Here is a 19,492-nt window from a genome sequence, read left to right as displayed (position 1 = left end):
TATTTGGTTTAAACTATTTAAGAAGCTCTCCTCCAAAAACCAGGTTTCTTTGTATCTTCTATCTTCTTAGCATATTGAGTAAGATGGTTGCCAGGACAGAGGTCACTGTGGCAATGCCACATTTTGATATTTTCACAGTCAAAAGTCAGTGAAGACTGAGGCAAAAAAGTTGTTGAGTACCCCAGCTTTCTCTTCATCTGCTGTCACCAGTTTGCCAATGTTGTTTATCAGGGGGCTTGTTTGACTTTCCCTTTCTGGTTAACATACAGGTAGAAGCCCTTCTTGTTATTATTGGTGTCCCTTGTGAGGTTAGGTTTCAGCTTTGCCGTAGCCTTCCTTACCCCATCCCTTCATCTCTGTACTTTTACCAGGTTATGTGTCCTTGTCTCCACTGTCTGTGCATTCATCTCCTTACCTTTAGTTCGACCAGCAGTTCCCTACTCTGTCTTAGCTACACCAGTCTCTTGTCTTCCTTGTCCAATGTCTTGCTACTGGGGATTGCCAGGCTGCCTTCCTAGAGGAATTATTGCTTTCAGATATTTCCCTGGTGTTTCCCTGTGGCTTCTTTTAGGACTGCCCGGCTCATCTCCCTCAGACTGCCGGTATGGTCCAGGATGGCTGGCACAGTTCAGAGTCACTGCGAAGAGCTCTCCCTAGCACCCTGTCCCTCCATCTGTCTATTTTTATATCCTCTCACGTTTGCCAGGGACAAGCCTCACATTGCATCTCTACCCCCTCACATCTAGTGCAAAGCCTTGCCAGTGAGCCCCACTATTTCCTGAGCAAATACTCTCTTCCACCACTGAGAAGGGTGAATCCTGTCTGATGCCAGCATTCCTGGGGCTGTGCAGAGCCATTCCATTGCCAAAACCCCCAAAATTCTGATGATGACACCAGCCGTGGAGCCCCAGACTCAGTTTGCCCATTTCTTCCCAGGTTGCCGTCTTCAACTGTAACTAGAGAGCAGACCATAACCCCCACCCCAGATTGCCTCACCAAACGTCTGAAGGCCCTGAAGTCCTGTTTGATCACCCTTGGACCATGTAGGGGTCCATTTCCTCACCCCTTCGGTGGCAGAGCGGGACGAGCAGCAGTCTGAGGGCCGTGCCAGGCTGGCGGTGCCCCGGTGATGGCTGAGCCCCAGGCCTCAGGGCCGGTGCGCCCTGCCGTGGGCTAGGCCTGGTCAGCACCCTGGGCCCTTCCCAGGAGGGAATTGCCTGCAACTTTAACCAGTAAAGATGTACTCATCTTGATGAGGAGTGAGAGTTTTGCTTCCTCAATTGCCACCAATTTTAGCAGAAATTTGAGGCATTTAAGCTCCTGACACGTGAGACCTAGCAATGATGTACGCCAATAGAAGAACAGGTAATGTGATGATCTCAGATGTGAACAACTGCATAGATCCTAACATTGCAATTTCACTTGTAACGTTAATATCTTCAGTTGTTTAATTTTGAAGGTTATTAAAAAAATCAAGAATACACCTTTCTTTGCTCCTTGGCATCCTTTTACTGGGATAAGGCCTATTTTGAAACGCTGGAGTGCTCCTTTGAGGGTTCTTGTACCTATGAGATTAGCTGTCAGCTAATATAGTGCATGCATATGAATGGATATCTATCATGGCTTTCACTGGGGCTGATTAAGTCTTCTTTGATATGATTTAACAAACATATGGATGAGGCTCTGTTTGGGGAAAAGCCTGTTCTGATAGCAGCTTGTTTTGAAAAAACATGAACAAATGAAGTAGGGATTGTTCTGCATTTATTGTAAACATGTCCTCTTCTCTTTTGCTCTATGATTGTCCTAAACTGTGGTGTAAACCATCTTTACAAATGCAAGAGTTTATGTAGCCCTTTAATTTTTCAAGCTTTAAGGTATAAACCTCTGCACATTGTTGAATTGCCAGTGTAGTTAATCCTTTCACTTTAGTAAAACTACCTGTTAAACTTCTGGAATTTTATGTAGCCCTTATTTTCAGAAATGGACTCTCCCAGGGAGCTTGTAGAAAAGTAAGCACTACTTTATCTTTTTGCAGTTGATGACAACATGATTTAAAGGTAAATGGCAGCACTTTTGTGAGAGTTCAGGTTCACAGAGACAGTGTTCCAAATAGAAATTAGGATTTATGACTTCTTACCATGTACTGAACTAACTAACTTAGTTTGCAAAGAGTAGGATATGATTTAACAAACATATGTGAACTAACTAAGTTAGTTAGTGCTGAACTAACCCCACTGTCTTGTAAAGAGTGGGATAGCTCCTAGATGGAGTATCTACAGTGTTCTTCCAATATCTAACTCCTGCTTAAAATCTCAGCAGTATTGACTGCAGCTGTGCTTTGTGCATTGGCTTTGTAAGACCATTTCTGTTACACATCAGTTGCTTAACTAGCTGCTTTAGCACAGTCTTCCTGTGAATTCATTTACATAACATAAAATACTTTAGGATCAACAGTTCTACATTCACTTAGGATAGCTATTACTAATAGAAGAAAATGAAAAACTGAAACAGTTCTCTTCTTTTTAGAGATAAGCAGGCTGAGCACAGTAATCCACTAAGCTCTTTAAGTGACAAAATATTTATAAGAACGTTTTGTGTTCTCTACTGTGAACTTCCCATCTTGTTCTTAAATTAGTACAACACATTCTCCTTAGAAGACAGAATCAAACAGGCCATGATTTTACTGTAAGGCTGTTACTAACACGTTGCCAGAAACATTATTTGAATAAGAAAAACTATTTTTACTAGCAGACAGAAAAAGGAAACTCACTAACACTGTTTTAATGGTACCAGCTCTTTGCTTCTGTCTTCTTGACTTCCTTGTGTTATATTAAAGGCAGGCACTGCTTGCCACTAAGAGGCTCACCCATTTCTACACTGGATTATGCCAGTTGTGGTAAGGTGGATATCTGTTTAAAAAAATCGTAGCATTGTCACATGAACTCTGCTCTCTTCTTGCCATGTGAGCCTTGGATCCTGATGCTGAGTAATCTGAAGTGTGAAAAATCAGTCCTCAGCCTTGCAGATTTTGTGTTGGTTTACAATATACACAGTAGTTATGGGCTCTAACTAATTAAATGGTATGAATTTTATGGAATCTATGGAAGCTGTGCTACACTGAGTTACATCAGCTGAGCCACTTCTGTGAGTACTCAAATTTAGTTCACTAAGGAGATGCTGTGACTCAGGTTTAGGATACTTGTCTATGGAGAAAGGGTAGTTCTAACTGCTTCATGCAACCTCAATATTTTATGTTTCCTCTGCATACTTTTCTGGTGTTTCCTGTTGAAACTCACTGTATTTATTACAATAATACTTTCAGGAGACTTAGAGAATAAATATACTGAAATTCTACAAAAAATGTGACTTTTTTCTAATACTGTCACTCCTCTTCCTATTGTCACATAAAGTTCTTAATAGTCACATGAAATACATCTGGAGGTAAGAGAAAATATCCTTTTAAGTTTGATATTACTCCATCCTAGTTAATAAGTGTTGGGTACCATAAATACCTTTTGATGGTCAAACTGAACAGCTGTGCCACAGGGTGTTGCAAAACAAACAAAAAAGGAATCAACCACAAAGGCTTTTGCCCTGATCCTAGATCCTTTCTAATCTATTTGGTGTCTGGAACCTCTAAATCATATATGAAATGAAATATTAACTGTAAGTATAACTATAGATTTCTGTAGTTTATTGATTATCAAGTAAGCTGGAAGCTCTATCCTCCATGCAATGCTTCAGAGTTGTATTGCTTGCAGGAAAATACGACTCTAGTAAATGCCCAAGTCCTGAAATTATTCAGGATCATAAAATGGTTTCTGTTGGGAAAGAGTTGTGGCCCACCTCAGAATCAAGGTATAATCATGTTGTATGTTTAAATTTTAGAGAATGCAGTTACAATGCCACTCTGATGGGATGTTGTAAATCTCTCTGCTTTAATTTCTTAGTGAAACAGCACAGACACATTGTGAATAAGTTCAGAGAATGAACCTAAAGTAGCTGTATTTTAACTGTAATCTGATTTAGGTCTGATATGCGAAGAATTAATCTAGTTTCAAAGAAATAACAGGCCAGTGGCAGCTGCACCATGGTAAGATTACACAGGAATTTGGTTTAAAATGAATCCAGCATCTTCAAATCCCTTGTATCGGTGGATGCTGAGGAACCTGGCCTCAACTTGCTATTGGTAACACTAGCAACACAGGGTGAGGAAGTGTGATGATGGAACACCTGAAGTATTTGGAAGTGACTGAGCTTTGATTTACCTGCCTTGGTAGCTTGACACAGTGGTTGGGCTGTTAAGTCCAGCTGGAAGTCAGGACTGGTTAGCTCTGATGTATTGTAGAGGTCACCTGGGCTTTGCAGTGTCTCAGTCCCAAGGTGAGAGGTCCACGTTGTGCTTGGCGTGTAACTTTGACCTCAGACATCTCACATACTCTGACACATGATTTATACTAAACTTTGTGAAGCTTCCAGGCTTTAAGGACATTTTCATGAGTGATGCTTTTGTGAATCCAGATAAATTGTATGGGCCACTTTATGTTAGAGCTAGATAGCACTGTGGTTTGCAAAGCATTTTCCATTTCTGTCAGTTCCAGGTCAGATGATGATCAGTGTTCATTAGCAGTTCAATTTCTTAGTGCTATGAATACTGTTAGAATTATGATTTAAGTTTATAAATCATTGCCTGGGTCCTTCACCAAACACTACCATGTGTAATTTATATGCTAGCTGGTCAGAATTTCCATGTTCATTTTGCATAAATGGTTTTCTGCATATTTCTGAACTTTTTGCACATGTAACTGGCCTGTCCAGTTCTAGAGGTAATGGGTAAAGTTCTAGAGGTAATGGGCAAAGCAAACCCTTGAGGTGTCCATTGAGTAGAAATAGACAAAGAAGATACGGAACTTTCCAGATGAGAAGAATCATATCTATGTGAAGAACATGATTTATGTAAAAGTCTAGAAAATATTATTTAAGATTTTTTAAATGTAAATCAAGGTCATACCTTAAGAGCTTTGATTTTGAATAAGGTTTTTTGCTTTTTGTTTCAGCGGCTGTTCCCCCACCTGTTCCCCCAGCAGTGAGGGCTCGTGAGCCTGAGACCAAAACTATCAGGCATTACCCACCTTCAAAAATCGCCGTTTCCACCCAAACCTCTGTTGTTGCTGCCATGGAAGACACTTCTCAAAGCCGGCACGCAGTCATGGATTGGAGAGCAGTGGTGGCCATCTTTATTGTGGTGGTAGTTTACCTGGTGGTGGGAGGACTCGTCTTCCGTGCCCTGGAGCAGCCCTTTGAGAACAGGCAGAAGACCAGCATCGCGTCAGAGAAGGCTGTGTTTCTTCGGGAGCACCTTTGTGTCTCCGAGCCAGAGCTGGAGAAACTCATTCAGGTAGGCCATGTGAAGAAGATGGTACTTCTTGGAAGTTGGGAGAAACAGCTCAGTGGTTTATTGACCAGCTGAGTTGGTGGGGAGCAAAATTGTTCACAGAGACCTTGGAATGGGCAGTGTGAAGCAGGCTCTTTCCCAGTAATTTTAAGGTCTGAGAAGCAGAAACTATGTGTCCAAAATGTTGTAAATATATATAACCATAGATTCATAGAATAAGCTTGGTTTGGAAGGAACCCATCAGGATCATGGAGTCCAAGTCCTGACCCTATGCAGGAGACTTGAGAGCATTATCCAAATGCTTCTTGGACTCTGTCAGGCTTGGGGCTGTGACCACTGCTCTGGATATCTTGATCCAGTGCCCAACCACTCTCTGTGTTAAAAGTTTTCTCCTGATATCTCTCCTGACTCAGATTCAGGTCATTTCCTTGAGTCCTGTCACTGCTCATGAGAATGAAGAAATTGGTACTTGTATTCACTAGAATTATGAAAGGTGTGCAAAGAAAAGCAGAACCTAATATCTGGAAAAAAATTTGAGAGAGGTGATAGATTTGCAAGACTTATGCCCTCATCTCTACAAATTTTCAAGTAGTCTTAAGTTCTTAATTCTTTCTTCAAAATTAAACACAGCAACCAGGAGGGCACATAGAACATGACAGGTGGGATTTTTGAAATAAATATTCAGCCAAGAATTCTGAACGTACAGGTTTACTGTTGTAATTTTTAAATAAATTAAGGAGGATGAAGTATACAAATCAAAAAATAACTGTCATTTAAAATCTTTGGAATTTTTAGTCTGATGTAGTATGAAAAGTTTTAGAATCAATTTTGAAGGAAACAATTATCGAATATGCAAGGATAAGTGGAAAATATATTAACATGCAAGAAAGGTCTGTCAGGGATAGATTTATCTATCTTTAATTGATTAAAACTCTAGACAAGGAAAGTAAAATGGATCTTACAAGACTTCAGTAGAGTTTCTTTTGGAATTCCACGTAGAAGCCTATCAGTTAGCCTGGATTTATGTAGTCCTGGAGAAAACAAAGATTAGATAAGAAATGCAACATACCTAAGGAATATATTCAAACTTCAGCCTCAGTATAGGTACATAGGTAGATCACTTCCAGGTTGACTGGTTCTTAAAGTCCTTTGTGGTATAGGTAGAAATATTGAAGGAATGGACTTTGAAAGTTGTTACTTTTGATTAAACCAGAAAAAAACTGCTGGCCTTGGTCCTTAGAAAATGCTGTTGTGGAAAAGTGAATAAATGTCAATTTATAATAAATGTCCTAATGTCATTTTTTTGATAGAAATGTCATTTTTTTGATAGAAATCTGCTTGGAAAAATAATTGCAGAGGGAGATAATAATTATTGGATTAGAATGATCTGTGAAGAGGAATTAATAGAGCTAGGCAAAAAAAGGACAAGAATTTTCTCTTCCTACCAAATTCCTATCCTTGATAACAAGTAGAGAAGATACATCTTTGACTGTCTCATCACTTGAGAGGGATATTACCCTTATCCTTGAAAAATATTTTTCTTCTTTCTACTTGGGATCTTACTGGAAAAATTACAGAAACATGAACAAATGAAGCAGATAAAAACCTTTCTTCATGGAGAAACCAGAAACAGTCTGTTTTGCTCTTCTCTCCTCACCAGCTGCACTGGCTTCCAGCTATCTTGTTGCTTATGTAAGTGGAATTGATGAAGTGTACTTCAGACTGAGATGCAAGTTGGTTTCACTCTCTTTGGGAATACAGGACTCAATTGTCCCAGTATCACCACAAATGCTGGGCTTCTGCTCTGGGATTTGCCTTCAGTCCCATGCAGATCGTGTCACCACACCATGTCTTTTTTCTTCCAGAAGGATTTTACTGTATTGATACCAAAGGGGCTGAGAGTAAAACACACATCTATGCAAGGATGGAGAGAAAACCAGAAAACTGTGATCAAAAATACATGTTTTTAAAAACAAATAATATCAAGTAGTTTTATTTACTTCAGTACTTTTGTCATTCTCTTCACTCCTACCTGTTTGCTTTAGCATTACTTGAACATCCAAAAGACAATTTCTGCCCTTTGAGGTATTTCAAATTATTGTCTTCCCTGAAATGGGTGGCATTTCAAAAGAAAAAGTACAATAGGTTGGTAGTCATTCAGTAAAGAAGATTGGACGTTCAATTTATAAACTACACTGAAAAAAATACTGTGTACTTTTGTACTGTACTTGTAGCTCCTCTGGAGAAGGAAAAAGAGATGGGGAAAGGAGCAAGTGTCAAACAGCTTTGGGTACTCTGATGACCTCTCACTCTCAACAATATTTCAACTATAGAAGTAGCTGAAACTACTAGTTTAAAATATCTTAAATATGTGAGGTTTGTTAGCAAAGTGTTTAGCACTCTGGAAATTAGCTTTTTTCCTACTCTGAGATAACCTGAGGATGCCTCTCTTCAGGTCATTGCTGGAAAACCAATCTGAAGTTTCAGATGGGAAACTTGTAAAATTTCGTGGTCTGTGTGAACTGGGAGAGTCTTGCCAGTAATAGTATCATTGTTTAAATTTTGTGTCAGTTTCCATCTAGCACGATAGTTCTGTGTGGGAGGACTTGTGGTGGTAGTAGTAAGGCATCCTTTTCTCATGCATGAGCTGAAATTGGTTGTTTAAATTCTGTTAACTGCAGGCTGCCGGCTGCTTTGTTTTGCTGCTCTCTTTTTGTCCTCCATCGCTGTATGCAAAATACAATGTATTAAAAGACAGCATTGGGATAGTTGGATATTTATAAATGAATGATGTCAGTGAAGATTTAAAGAAAAAATGAATTTTTTCTGGATGAGAAGGGAGTGTGAGAATCTCAAAGCTATCTAAGGCAACCGCATACTCCTTCACTTCAGGGGTTCGTGCTTGGCCCTGAAAGACTTGCTAAACTGTGTAAACTCAAGTGTAATTTAGGTGTAATTAGCTTGCTGACATTCACATACTCATGGGGAGGGCGGACAGCATTCTTTGGCAGAAGTAACCAGGGTAGCTGACAGTGTGTCATGGCCTATATAAACGGGCAACCTGTCTGTTGTGCTGATTTATGCTGTTCTGCATAAACCAACAAATGATCTCTGCTTTCACACCACCTGCAATATGCCAGCAAATGGTACAGAAGCCCTTTCAAAGGGTTTGGTCTGAAACACATCCATTCCCTATATCCCTGATTCTTGAGGTATGGACATGTGCTGAGGAGCCCTGGCTTTCTGCCCACATGAAATGAAACTGGTCCAGCCTGGAGCTTGCTTGTGCTATAGTTTCACAATCAACTTAGCCTGGCATGTAGTAGCTCTACTTCTAAAAAAGGCTGTGCCATACTGATGTCTTTAGATGTAGCTGTCTCTGTTCTTGCCCATATACCTCTTCTCCCACTCCTTTCCCTTTTGTGAGGCAATGTGATGAATAACTAAAGGCTGGGAAGCAGATTAGCTAAAACTTGCCCAGGCTAAAAAAACAGTAGAGGAACATTTATGACCATGAAGTGAGTTGGAAATACAGGCAAAAAATGAGTGAGAAAAATGGAAGTGGAAGTAAGAATGTGGTAAATAAAGCATTGGTGGAAAGAGATTAATGAGGAGGAAAGTTTATCCTGCAGGCTAGGGAGAGAAGGTGTTAAATGGATGTTTAAAAGTCAGTGCTAAATCCATAAGAGAATGTGAGGTTTTAGAGAAGATTAAGAGATAACTTGTAGGCATGACCAGGTAAGAAGTGGGGCAATGGCAAAATAGAATGGCTAAACTTGCTTTGCACATGGACAGTATATGAAAAGGTGAAATAGAAAACCACCCTGACAATTCATAAATCATGGAAAAGAGAACTAATTAAAGAAATGCAATAAGAAAAGTCAAATCTGTGTTGATAGGTGGAAACTCCATTTTGAACATGCCAAAGAAACAGAGGATGCAAGAAGTAGCACTTTGCTTCACTTGTTGAGCCCAGCAATAAGTTCACTGAAACTACCGAGGCTAAAGATTGGTGGCAATATTTAGGAGGAGGAGCAAATAACAGAAAGAGAAGTAGAAGGTCTGGCAGTAGTGTGAGCAGCTGATAACAGCAACATGAAGTGAGGCTGGACCAGAATGGGAGAAAAGCAAAGAGTTGGAAATTTTAGGAGGAAGAAAAAAAGAATCTTGGTTCCTCTGCAGTGGTTTTATCAAAATTAGACTTGGGAACATTTGAAAGGGAGAAAGGGAGACATTGCTGCTGCTGTTCAAGAGTGAGGTCTGAATTTCTCTGTGATGAAGAAGACCTTGTATGAGATCTAAAAGCAACTTGAAAATACCTGCTGAAGGGCATCTCAAAAGTCATCTTAGAGCAATTCAGGTGAGTATACTGGATGCTGATGAGAGATTTATTTCTGTACTTCATAGGCTGATGTGTTCAGCTCTGTCTTCCTTTGGACTGTGAGGCTGCAATGAACAGTGAATGTGTATGTCCCCATGATACAATATGGTGCATTTTTAGAAATTCCCAACAAACATTCAGGAGGCTGATATGTCTGCCTGGTTTGATTCAGTATTATGTGGGACACAGGACAGTGACCAGGAAGCAGTGTAGCTACCTCAGCTTCTATCCAGAATATACTTCATTCAAGCACTGTCTGGGAGCCTGTGTATCATGTTGTATTTGTGGACATGAGATCATGTGTAGTGTGGCAACTGGGAAGCTTGAGCTGATCACAAAGTTTATTTATGATGTTTCCATAGATACCTTATTTGTTAATTTCAAACAGGGTATATATAGGCCATATTTATTTCTTTTGTTTGCATAAAATATAAATTACTTAATCAATTACTGATTGCCTTGGAATTTAAATTCTTGGCTGACTAGCTTCAGTTGATTTCACAAACACTATTTGTATTTACCACCTTTCTAGCTGCTTCTAACATAACTGTCCCCAATGAGGAATTTTTCCTTTGGCAGTAGTGGCTACAAGAACAATATTTATGGAAGAATTTATGGTGTTGGTCCTTTACTTCCCAATTGCTTTGTATCTTTTGTCATTTGTTTATGCATTTTATCTTTCTTCTACCTTAATGGGTATTCAGTTCAGTCGTGTGTTCAACTTATGTGTACAGAAGAGGCTATTATACTATGAACAAATATTAAAAACTTAAATTGAGGCTGTTTCCACGGTCCTAGAAGTTTCCCTTTGGAGCCTATACCGACTGGCATAGGATACAGTAAGGCATGCATGATGCTGATTCTTTGTGTTTTCTTTGCAGCATGCTGTTGAGGCTGAGGACTCAGGAGTCAATCCCGTTGGAAATTTCTCTAACAAGAGCAGTCACTGGGACCTTGGAGGTGCCTTTTTCTTTGCTGGAACAGTCATCACTACCATAGGTATGTTTATTGTTTATTTTTTAAAAAGACACAGTCACACTGAGACATAGATAATGAAATAAATTTGAGGAAGGTAGGCAACAAGGAAATAAAGTAGCTGAAGTGTATTTCTCTGTTAGCAGAAGACATGACTCCAGCATGTGTCAAGGGCACTGAGTCTTTTAGTAGGTGTCAGAAGTTGTCTACATAATTAGGGTAGAGTGGAAATGCTGAGCTGAAAACAGGTAAAACTCATGCAGGCTTTATAACTGTTCTTGATATAGATTGAAGCAATCTACAAGCAATTGCTTTAGAACAAGCAATTCTTTTAATATCCTCCTCCTTTCCATAACTGGAAATATATTCTGATAACTACTACACACTTTTAAAAATTCTTACTTGCTTTCATACTAACAATTGAAAGGAATTACACAAATGATACATTGTATAAAAACCTCCCTTTTTTCTTTCTAGAATTCATGGCCTTGATTATGGACACATTTCTCTGTATTAAATGAAGAGTACACTGAACTGCTCCATTCACTTTTCTTGAACCACTTATTTTAACAAGATAATTATTCAGGCCCTTATCATCTCTCTCCCTATGCATTGTGTCCAATATATTTAGTATTAGATCTCTGAATGTTGGTCTTAGATATACTAAGGGTTTTAATCCCTCCTCTATAAGCCAGTTCCTCTTAAGAAGGATGTTCAACAAGCTTGGATTTCAGAAGATGGTCTGAAGGAAAAAGAAAATAAACCAACGGCATTGTTGATATAGTTAATCTGTAGACAATTATACAGTAGTTTTATAATTTTAAGCTTGATTTCAGTGCTGTCATAACAATCAGATCAAGAGATCTAATTATTTGGAAATCACTGGCAAATTGTTGATTTTTATTTGCATTTTCTATGAGTATTACTCTGCTTTCAATATTGTATAAATTGCTTCTCCACATTACAGCTGTGGTGCACACACTGGTGACTGTACAAACAAATAACTTGATAATCACATAACCCTTCAATAAAGTATGAGAATCTGACTAAATTCTGCAGGCTCTTAAAACAGGTAATACAATAACAACAAAAAGAATCCTGTGGCAGTTGAAGACTTGCTGTGGTGATCATCTCTAACAGTAGAGTTAGAGATGTCTTTGGCTCTGCCTTTGCTGTCAGAGTGAGGGGGAAAGAGTGATTGTATAGAGTGTTTCTCTATATTAACCTACATTACCACGTATTTTTGATGGTAGCATAAAACCAGAGGGTGGCAAGAAAGAAAAGATTTCTGATTCGTATGTAAGAAAACACCCTCCTTAATATTTGTTTGCTCAATAGACCCAAATGACAGGCTTTTAAATTACTCATTAAATAAATGCAATTATGTAGGCATAGTTCATGCAGGCATATTCATTGACATCTGCTATTTAAATAATTTTGAAAAGACCTTGTATTTTTGCCCATATTTATTGAAATTCTCCATGAATGAGATTTTTATAAATCTCATTCTGCATAAAATCTGTGTATTGTGTCAGGGCATGAACATGGTTTTGGTTTATGCACCAGAAGGCCTGTTAGGCCTCCTCTTAGGCAGAAACTCAGATTACCTGGTCAACCTCAGTCCAGTGGTCTATGGAGCCTGGACTTTCTTGGAATTTTAGGAGACATCTGGGATGATAGATGCAGTCTGAAAAGGACAGTAGGTTATGGGACATGCATTATTGCGTGTCAGCATAGTTCTTTCAGCATCCCATGACAGAGAGGTATATCTGGTGCCAGTGATGCCAATCCAGTAGGAATAGGACCTGACACTTTCATAGATTTCCTCCTCTCTGGATGCTTTATTGATGCCTTAAGATTTAGCTTTCATATTTTCCAGATTCTTTACTGCATTAGTATGTAACTCTGAACTTCATATAAAGTGCTAGCAAGTTCCCTTCACAATTCAGTCAGGCAAAACAATCCTTTTCCATCCTGAGAACCAAGGACACCCTTGCAGCTTCAGGCCCAAAAAATATAAACAACAGTGAATTAAGGAGAGCAATTTGGAAAGATAGGACTTCATAACCTGAAGCTGTAATTGGACAATTAACCCCAGTATTAAATGGACCAAAACTTATAAAAGTGTGAAAACTCCTGACTCAGGGTCCATCTTGGGTGTAGCCATGGCCAGGCTCTTGTACTGCCCAAGGTGTATCCTTTGAAGGCCTTTTAATAAATACTTTATTCCTTTGACATGGTCTAGCCTCTGTTCTAGGTAGCCTCTCAAGGCATCATTATTGCATCAGTGGTTTGTGATTATATGGTAATTTTTAAGTAATTATGTATAGTGAAAATCAAAATCTCTATGACATTTCAATTAAAATAGCTGATCTTAAATTAAAAAGGTGCAAATATGACTGTCACAATTCTTGGGGTTTTTTCTCTTTAACATTTTAACAGAAATACCATGTCTACTGGAGTCATAATGCTTTATTGAAAAGAGTTCAAGGGCAGATTTGCGTGGTGTGGGTACAGTTTGGAGGCTGCAGTGTAATTAGTCAGTGTGATGAGGGGCTGAGGAAAGTACGAGCTAACCACTGAAAATGAGCCTTGTTCACTGAAAATGAGCCTTGTCAGGTGAATCACACTCCTGTCAGGAAGCCAGTGGCACAGGCCAAGGGGAGCAACAGCATGCAGGCACCAGGCCAACATGGAGGGATTTTTGTGCTGTGGCAACAGCTAGGTTAATTAAGCAAACAGCAATTTTAGAGATACAGAATCTATAGAAAATATGGGTAGCTAAGGCTTCAAGAAAAATGGAATAACAGAGGGTGGTTTACCCAGGAAATGACATCATGCCATTGAAAGTCTATGGATAGGAATTATAGATGAAACAAAGATATGCCTGCAGGAAGACTAGTTTTTTAAAACGGATTAGTTTGTTTTCTAAAAAGCCATGTATAAGTTCTGAGAGTCTGACAATTGTTTTTCTCCTCAGGGTATGGGAAGATTGCCCCAAGAACTGTTGGTGGCAAGGTTTTCTGCATCTTGTATGCCCTATTTGGGATTCCGCTGTTTGGCTTCTTGCTAGCTGGGATTGGAGACCAGCTTGGAACCATCTTTGGGAAGAGTATTGCAAAGGTGGAAACGGTTTTCAGAGTAAGTTCACTGACATTTTTTTGCTTGTGTTGTATAGCCTGGTCTTAATTTTGTTGCTATTACCTGCAGCATATTTTTTACATGTTGGACACATGTAAAATGTGTCTTAATTTTGTTGCTATTACCTGCAGCATTTTTTACATGTTGGACACCATGAAACATGTTGAGATGTTAGTTAACATCTGTAAGGATCTGTGGAGAGAAACAGACTTCTCTAGATGATGATGCAGGGGGTGTAGGTCAGACTCTGAATCTCCTTATTGAGGGTGTTGCTGGAGAATGTATCTCCTAAGTTAGTTTCCTGACAAGGAATTGTTGTAAAACAGTCTTCAAAACACTGCAAGAGCTTTAGATATATACATCTATTCACTGAAAATGGAAAGAAGGTAATTGTTCACTCAAGGAACAGGGATGTGGTCCTGATTGTGTTACTGATACAGCCAAAAAGAAAAGCAGGAAAGCAGGAAAGCAGGGTTGCTGTTGTGAATGTAAACCTGGGAAGAGAGATGGTTGAGTGATGTGCCTTCACTGCAGGGCAACAGATGTGTTGGTGTAGATCTGCAGCTCAACCACAAAAACTGCTGCAATGCCTCTGGCTGAAATCATGATCCTTCTCTGCCCTGCCTACCAGGAAGACATCCTATCTTAAATTTTTGTGTAGACTTGCTCATGTATAATTTCCTTTTATTTTGCCAGTACCCTCTGGTTTTGAGTTTGAATTGCTGTAAGCAGTTCTTTTGCAAGCAGTGCCACAGACCTGGCAAATGCTGTTTTGCTAACTTGCTAATGGTTCACTTCAGGGATTCTCTCTTTGAGGCAGAACTTCTAGAGGTGACCTGTATGATACTTCCCTTGGAAGTGGCTAATTGAAGATAAGTCTGTCCAGGGATGGAGTGGATGAGAAGCTGTCCAAGCTGGTTAGTTTAATAGACATCTATTTCTAAAACATTCCCACAGATGAGAGCAAATTGATTGTAACTGTTTTTGGAAGGAAGTAATTAAGTATTAGACTGAAGAATGAACACTTTCCATTTTGATTAATGACTTTTAGGTGTCCCAGACCAGACATAAATAGTGTATCAGAATAAATGTAGAAAAGTGACTAGTGATTATTGGTGAGTAAGCATGTACATTCCTGTCTGGAGAGCACTTCAAAAGGCTTATATTTTCATTTAATAAAAAGAATCTTATTGAAAAGTGTCTCAGTTCAGTTTGGTGAAAACACAACTAAGATCCCTAATTTTTTTTGTCCACCTTTTTATTACACCTGCTTCACTTCAGTGGAATCTCTGAACATTACAGCCTGCTTCTGCCCAAGAAAAATTACAGTCTTGAAGTCATGATATGGACTGAGAGTCAGGAAATCTAATTGTCAGCTGAGTGTTGTATTTCTGAGTGACATGGACAAGACATTAAACTGTTGATATGATAGTTTATGATTAAAATAACCAGAGAATCACAGAATAACTGGGGTTGGAAGGGATGTCTTGAGATCATCTACTCCAGCCTCCCTGCTAAAGCATAATCCATACTCAAAGTATTTTAAGATTCACAGATGAGTGCTGATAGTAATGCTTCATCTAGAATATATCCAGTTGGAACATAATGTGAGTTCTTTTGGTATTCAAAGTATTCCTTAATTTTCTTGAGTCAATTGCAGTTGCTTGTTTCTTAGAGCCATCCAAAGTATTGGTTTTCCTTCTTGGTATTTTGTCAGCTTCAAAGGAATTTGGAGATTGTGGTCTTCTTGTTTAGCCAAGATGTGTGTTTATTCCTTTTCTTTTGATTGTCATAAATCCATTACATCTACTATTTTGTGGTTTGGTGAACAGGGCTATACATAATTTCCTTCATTACTCTTACTAATAAGTTTCAGCTATTTCAAATATTTCTGACAGAGTTTAGAATTTACATGCATCTTAGTAAATAGTCTTAATACCAGTGGTTTCACTTCAGGTGATTATTTAGCATTTGACATATGCAGAATATAATAATCATGATAATTTCAGTAATTGTTTACTTTATTATCACATTATATTTACATTGTTAGGTTTCATAAATGTTTTTACCTAATCAGATGAAACCTCAAGTAGAGTAAGAGTTCTTGATTTAATGCTGAGCACTGAGCAAATTTTAACTCAATGTGTAACTCTTGTTTCTAATTTTATAACTGTCTCCTTAATGAACTGAAATTCAGCATATTTGTGGGTGTAAAACAACCTGTTACCACCTGTAAAGAGAGGACATAAGAATTAGGAGAGTGGTTATTCAAGAAACTAAAATGAGCAAATATAGGCTAAAAAGACATTGAAAAACATAATAACATGTTGGGTGGTGTGCCTGACAAATCTGGAAGTAGCTGAGAAGTCACTGAGTGCATCAGTGCTCTAGAGAGCAATATCTATCTGTATTATTTGTCCTCGCAGGCAATTTGGGACGGTCCAGTTTCTTGTGGAAAGAATGGGAAGAAACTTAGCATGTGTGTAACGCATCAAATTTCCATGTTCATCTGCCTTAGCACTCTGCTCCTGTATGATCCAGTTGCCTCTGTTTATGGCCTTCACTCTTAGGAATGTTGCAGGGCTGGTGTCAGGGCAGTGAGAGTTCTGGAAATCCTTACAACTATGTCATTGCCTGAACAGGCTGAAGGGACTTGAGGGCAGCTTGATCTTGCATTGTGGTTAGGATCATTTTTGAAGCTAGGTAGGATGCAGTATGCACACACCGACACGTGGGAAGGACAGGAAGAATTTTCTGTTGTCACTGCAGTCCTTTCACCAAAAGCATTTCCTTAACAGGTTTCTGGCTCCATCCAGCATTGTATCTGTGAGCATGGAGTGCATGCCACACTAGGGACAGCTTGCCTACGGCATTCCTCAGCATATCTGGAAAGATGAAAGGAGGATTCCTCCCAGAGGACTTGTGCTAGTGCATTTCTGCTGCCTCTGACATGACCTGTGCAGAGCTCCACAAACCTTACCTTAATTAACACCACAAATTAGACCTTAGGAATACCACATTTAGCTACTGCAGTAATCAGCATTCTGTGGGAATTTTAAGAACGATCTGAACTACATAAAGTGAGAAAGAGATCTGATCTTATCAAGTACACACTACCCCAACAGTATTGACAGAATATTTCAGCGGAGGAGCTGGGCACATGCCACCACTCATCTTCTAATCCAATTATTTCAGTGTGTAACTAGCCAGGAAAACAACTACTCATTTATGAGTAGGTAGGGCTGGAGGTATTTCATTGCAAAATAATGCTTTGTAAAAAATAGGATTTTTCATGTACCATTTTAGGAAACGGAGGCACTGGCAGGATGATGCTATCCCAAACACCATGCATTGAATAGTTAATGCCATCTGTCCTACTGGAATGGTTATATTTGGTGCCAGTAAATAAGCATCAACCAGGTCAGAGATGTAAACCAAAGCTTCCCCCACAAAAGCCCTGTCTTCTCAGCTCCTGGTTATTTCTGTATGTTCCATATTCAATAATCTAGAGCAGAACCTGGGTCCCAGTCTGTTTTCACATGCATGCAAGTGTGATTCCCCAGAAAATGAGTATGTACAAGGCCAGACACAACAGAAATGAAATATGCATTTCAAGGTGACATAATGCCATAAAAGTTGTATTTTTAGCTTTCACAGGTTGTTCATAAGATCCCTCATGTATGCATGTTTCTATAATAAACAGTAGAACAAAGCCCCATTCTCTTGGCATGCTCTGTACACACAGTGTCTGCAAGCATCTAAAGATAGAAAGCACTCCATAGACAGAGCACACTGTCACAGAACACAGCAGCTGCCATTATCATGAGTTAAATATAGGCCAATTCAGACTGGCTTTTTTCAAACCTTGAACGAGTGTTTAGACTCTCACCAGAAGTAGACAGGTTTAGCATAACCCAAATGATCTTCACTTATCTTGTAGTTTAGTACAGATGCAGGAATTCAGAGGGGGCACAGTGAGCTTCTGAGAGCACTCCAGGATTTTCTGGCTTCTGAAGTGAGGCCACTGTGAGCGGTTCCTGGCCTTGGTTGCTGTTTCACTCCTCTGGTTTCCAGCAGGACACAGAGGACAGGTCTGGCAACACAACTGGTTAGACTGTGAATGGCAGCACTGGGATGTGAGCAAGCAGCCAGAGACATGAGTGGTGGCAAGGCTGCACCACTGACAACACACTGCTTTGTGCAGAAAGGCAATGCCTCTGCAAGCACCTTGTGCTGCACTGAACCAGGGACTTGTCACAACAAACACATCTGCTGCTTCACTTTCAGGTTTTCAGCTCAGGTTTTGCTCTAGTTTTCAGAGACATGCTCTGAAAGTGATCTACACTTAATATTTTTCTGAAAGATAACAGTACACATCACCTAACCTTGGTATTCTCCTAGGAAAATTACTTATTTGGCAAATAGGGATGGGGCTGGTGTAGTCACAATGAACTGGTGGGAAGATTTAACACCTGTCAGAGCTCTACCTTTCCTAAACTTTATAGTTTGTCTTTCTGAATGCATCTGATCAACTCTAGCTACTATTTCACTTAAAGATTCAAGTTCTTTTTAGAGATTTTTGGCTTCTCTGATCTCTTACTGCAAAAGTGACAGGATTTCCTTCCCTGAAAGTGAAAGGAAAACACAATCTGGGGAAAAAACTTAGTATAAGATGGTAACTGTGTAGAGGAGCAGCACTTAAAAATGCAGTCTTTCTTCATAGTCTCCCCTCTGTTCATGGATTTGCTCTGTTGAAGACAATCTCTTTTATTTTGTTTAATTACATCACGTTACTAGCCAGCATCACTGTGTTATTACATTAGCTGCTAAAAATCACTGGGCATATTAATAATTTATCTTTTTTTTTTTAATATAGTGTTATTCACTGCTAATTTCTGTAAAGAAAAAGCAAAATTAAAAAAACATATAATTTATATATGAAATTTTTATATAATATGTATAAAATTATATACTTTTAATCAAATAAGTTCCACAGAGTAACTGTCTGATGCAGTGATCTATCTGCCATCTGCTGGCATCCTGTCTGAACAGAGCTGTCAGGACAGGGTGTGAAATTCAACCTACTGTTGCACATTCACATTATTATTCCAAAATTATACAAGGTTTATGAGCTGAAAGTTCAGGGTTCAGACCTCAGACTAACAATTTGCTAAGTCATTTCCACCAAAAAAAGGCAAAGAAATAAAAAAAAAAAATCAGTGATTAGAAAGGCAATTAACAAACCCAGAACAAATGCATGTAAACAATCTCAGCTCATGATCTGTTCTTTTGCCTGTCACACCTTAAAGGTCCTTCTAAGAGTCCCATTTCCTGAGCAGGGTTAAAATAGGGGTGCTTGTAGGCTTGATGGTGAGGGTTGTGTCTTCAGGTGGTGATTCCTCATCAACCAGAGCCAAATTTGTCTCTGAATTCTGTTTTAGGTTAAACCACTGTCTTCCATATGTTGGGTTTATTCTTTGGATCGCTTACCCCTTCCATCATATCTGAGCTGCAGAAAAGTATCTTTTTCTGCACAGACCTAAGTTAGTAAGCTAGTACTAAAAAATCAATTGGAACACTATGAATCCCAGATTTTGATA

General features: G+C 39.1%; 1 protein-coding gene across 1 annotated transcript in view; it reads left to right on the top strand.

The window, feature by feature from the left end:
* Window positions 1-19,492, top strand: part of KCNK10 (potassium two pore domain channel subfamily K member 10) — a 51,238-nt gene that overhangs the window by 17,793 nt on the left and 13,953 nt on the right. The window contains exons 2-4 of the mRNA XM_058807471.1: window positions 5,058-5,398; window positions 10,658-10,775; window positions 13,732-13,892. Of these exons, the coding sequence (XP_058663454.1) occupies window positions 5,058-5,398; window positions 10,658-10,775; window positions 13,732-13,892 (620 nt within the window). The remainder of the gene's footprint in view (window positions 1-5,057; window positions 5,399-10,657; window positions 10,776-13,731; window positions 13,893-19,492) is intronic.

This window comes from Ammospiza caudacuta, chromosome 6, assembly GCF_027887145.1.
Source record: "Ammospiza caudacuta isolate bAmmCau1 chromosome 6, bAmmCau1.pri, whole genome shotgun sequence".
Lineage (NCBI taxonomy): Eukaryota > Metazoa > Chordata > Aves > Passeriformes > Passerellidae > Ammospiza > Ammospiza caudacuta.
Note: the sequence above shows the minus strand (reverse complement) of the source record. Positions and strands in the feature narration are given on the sequence as shown.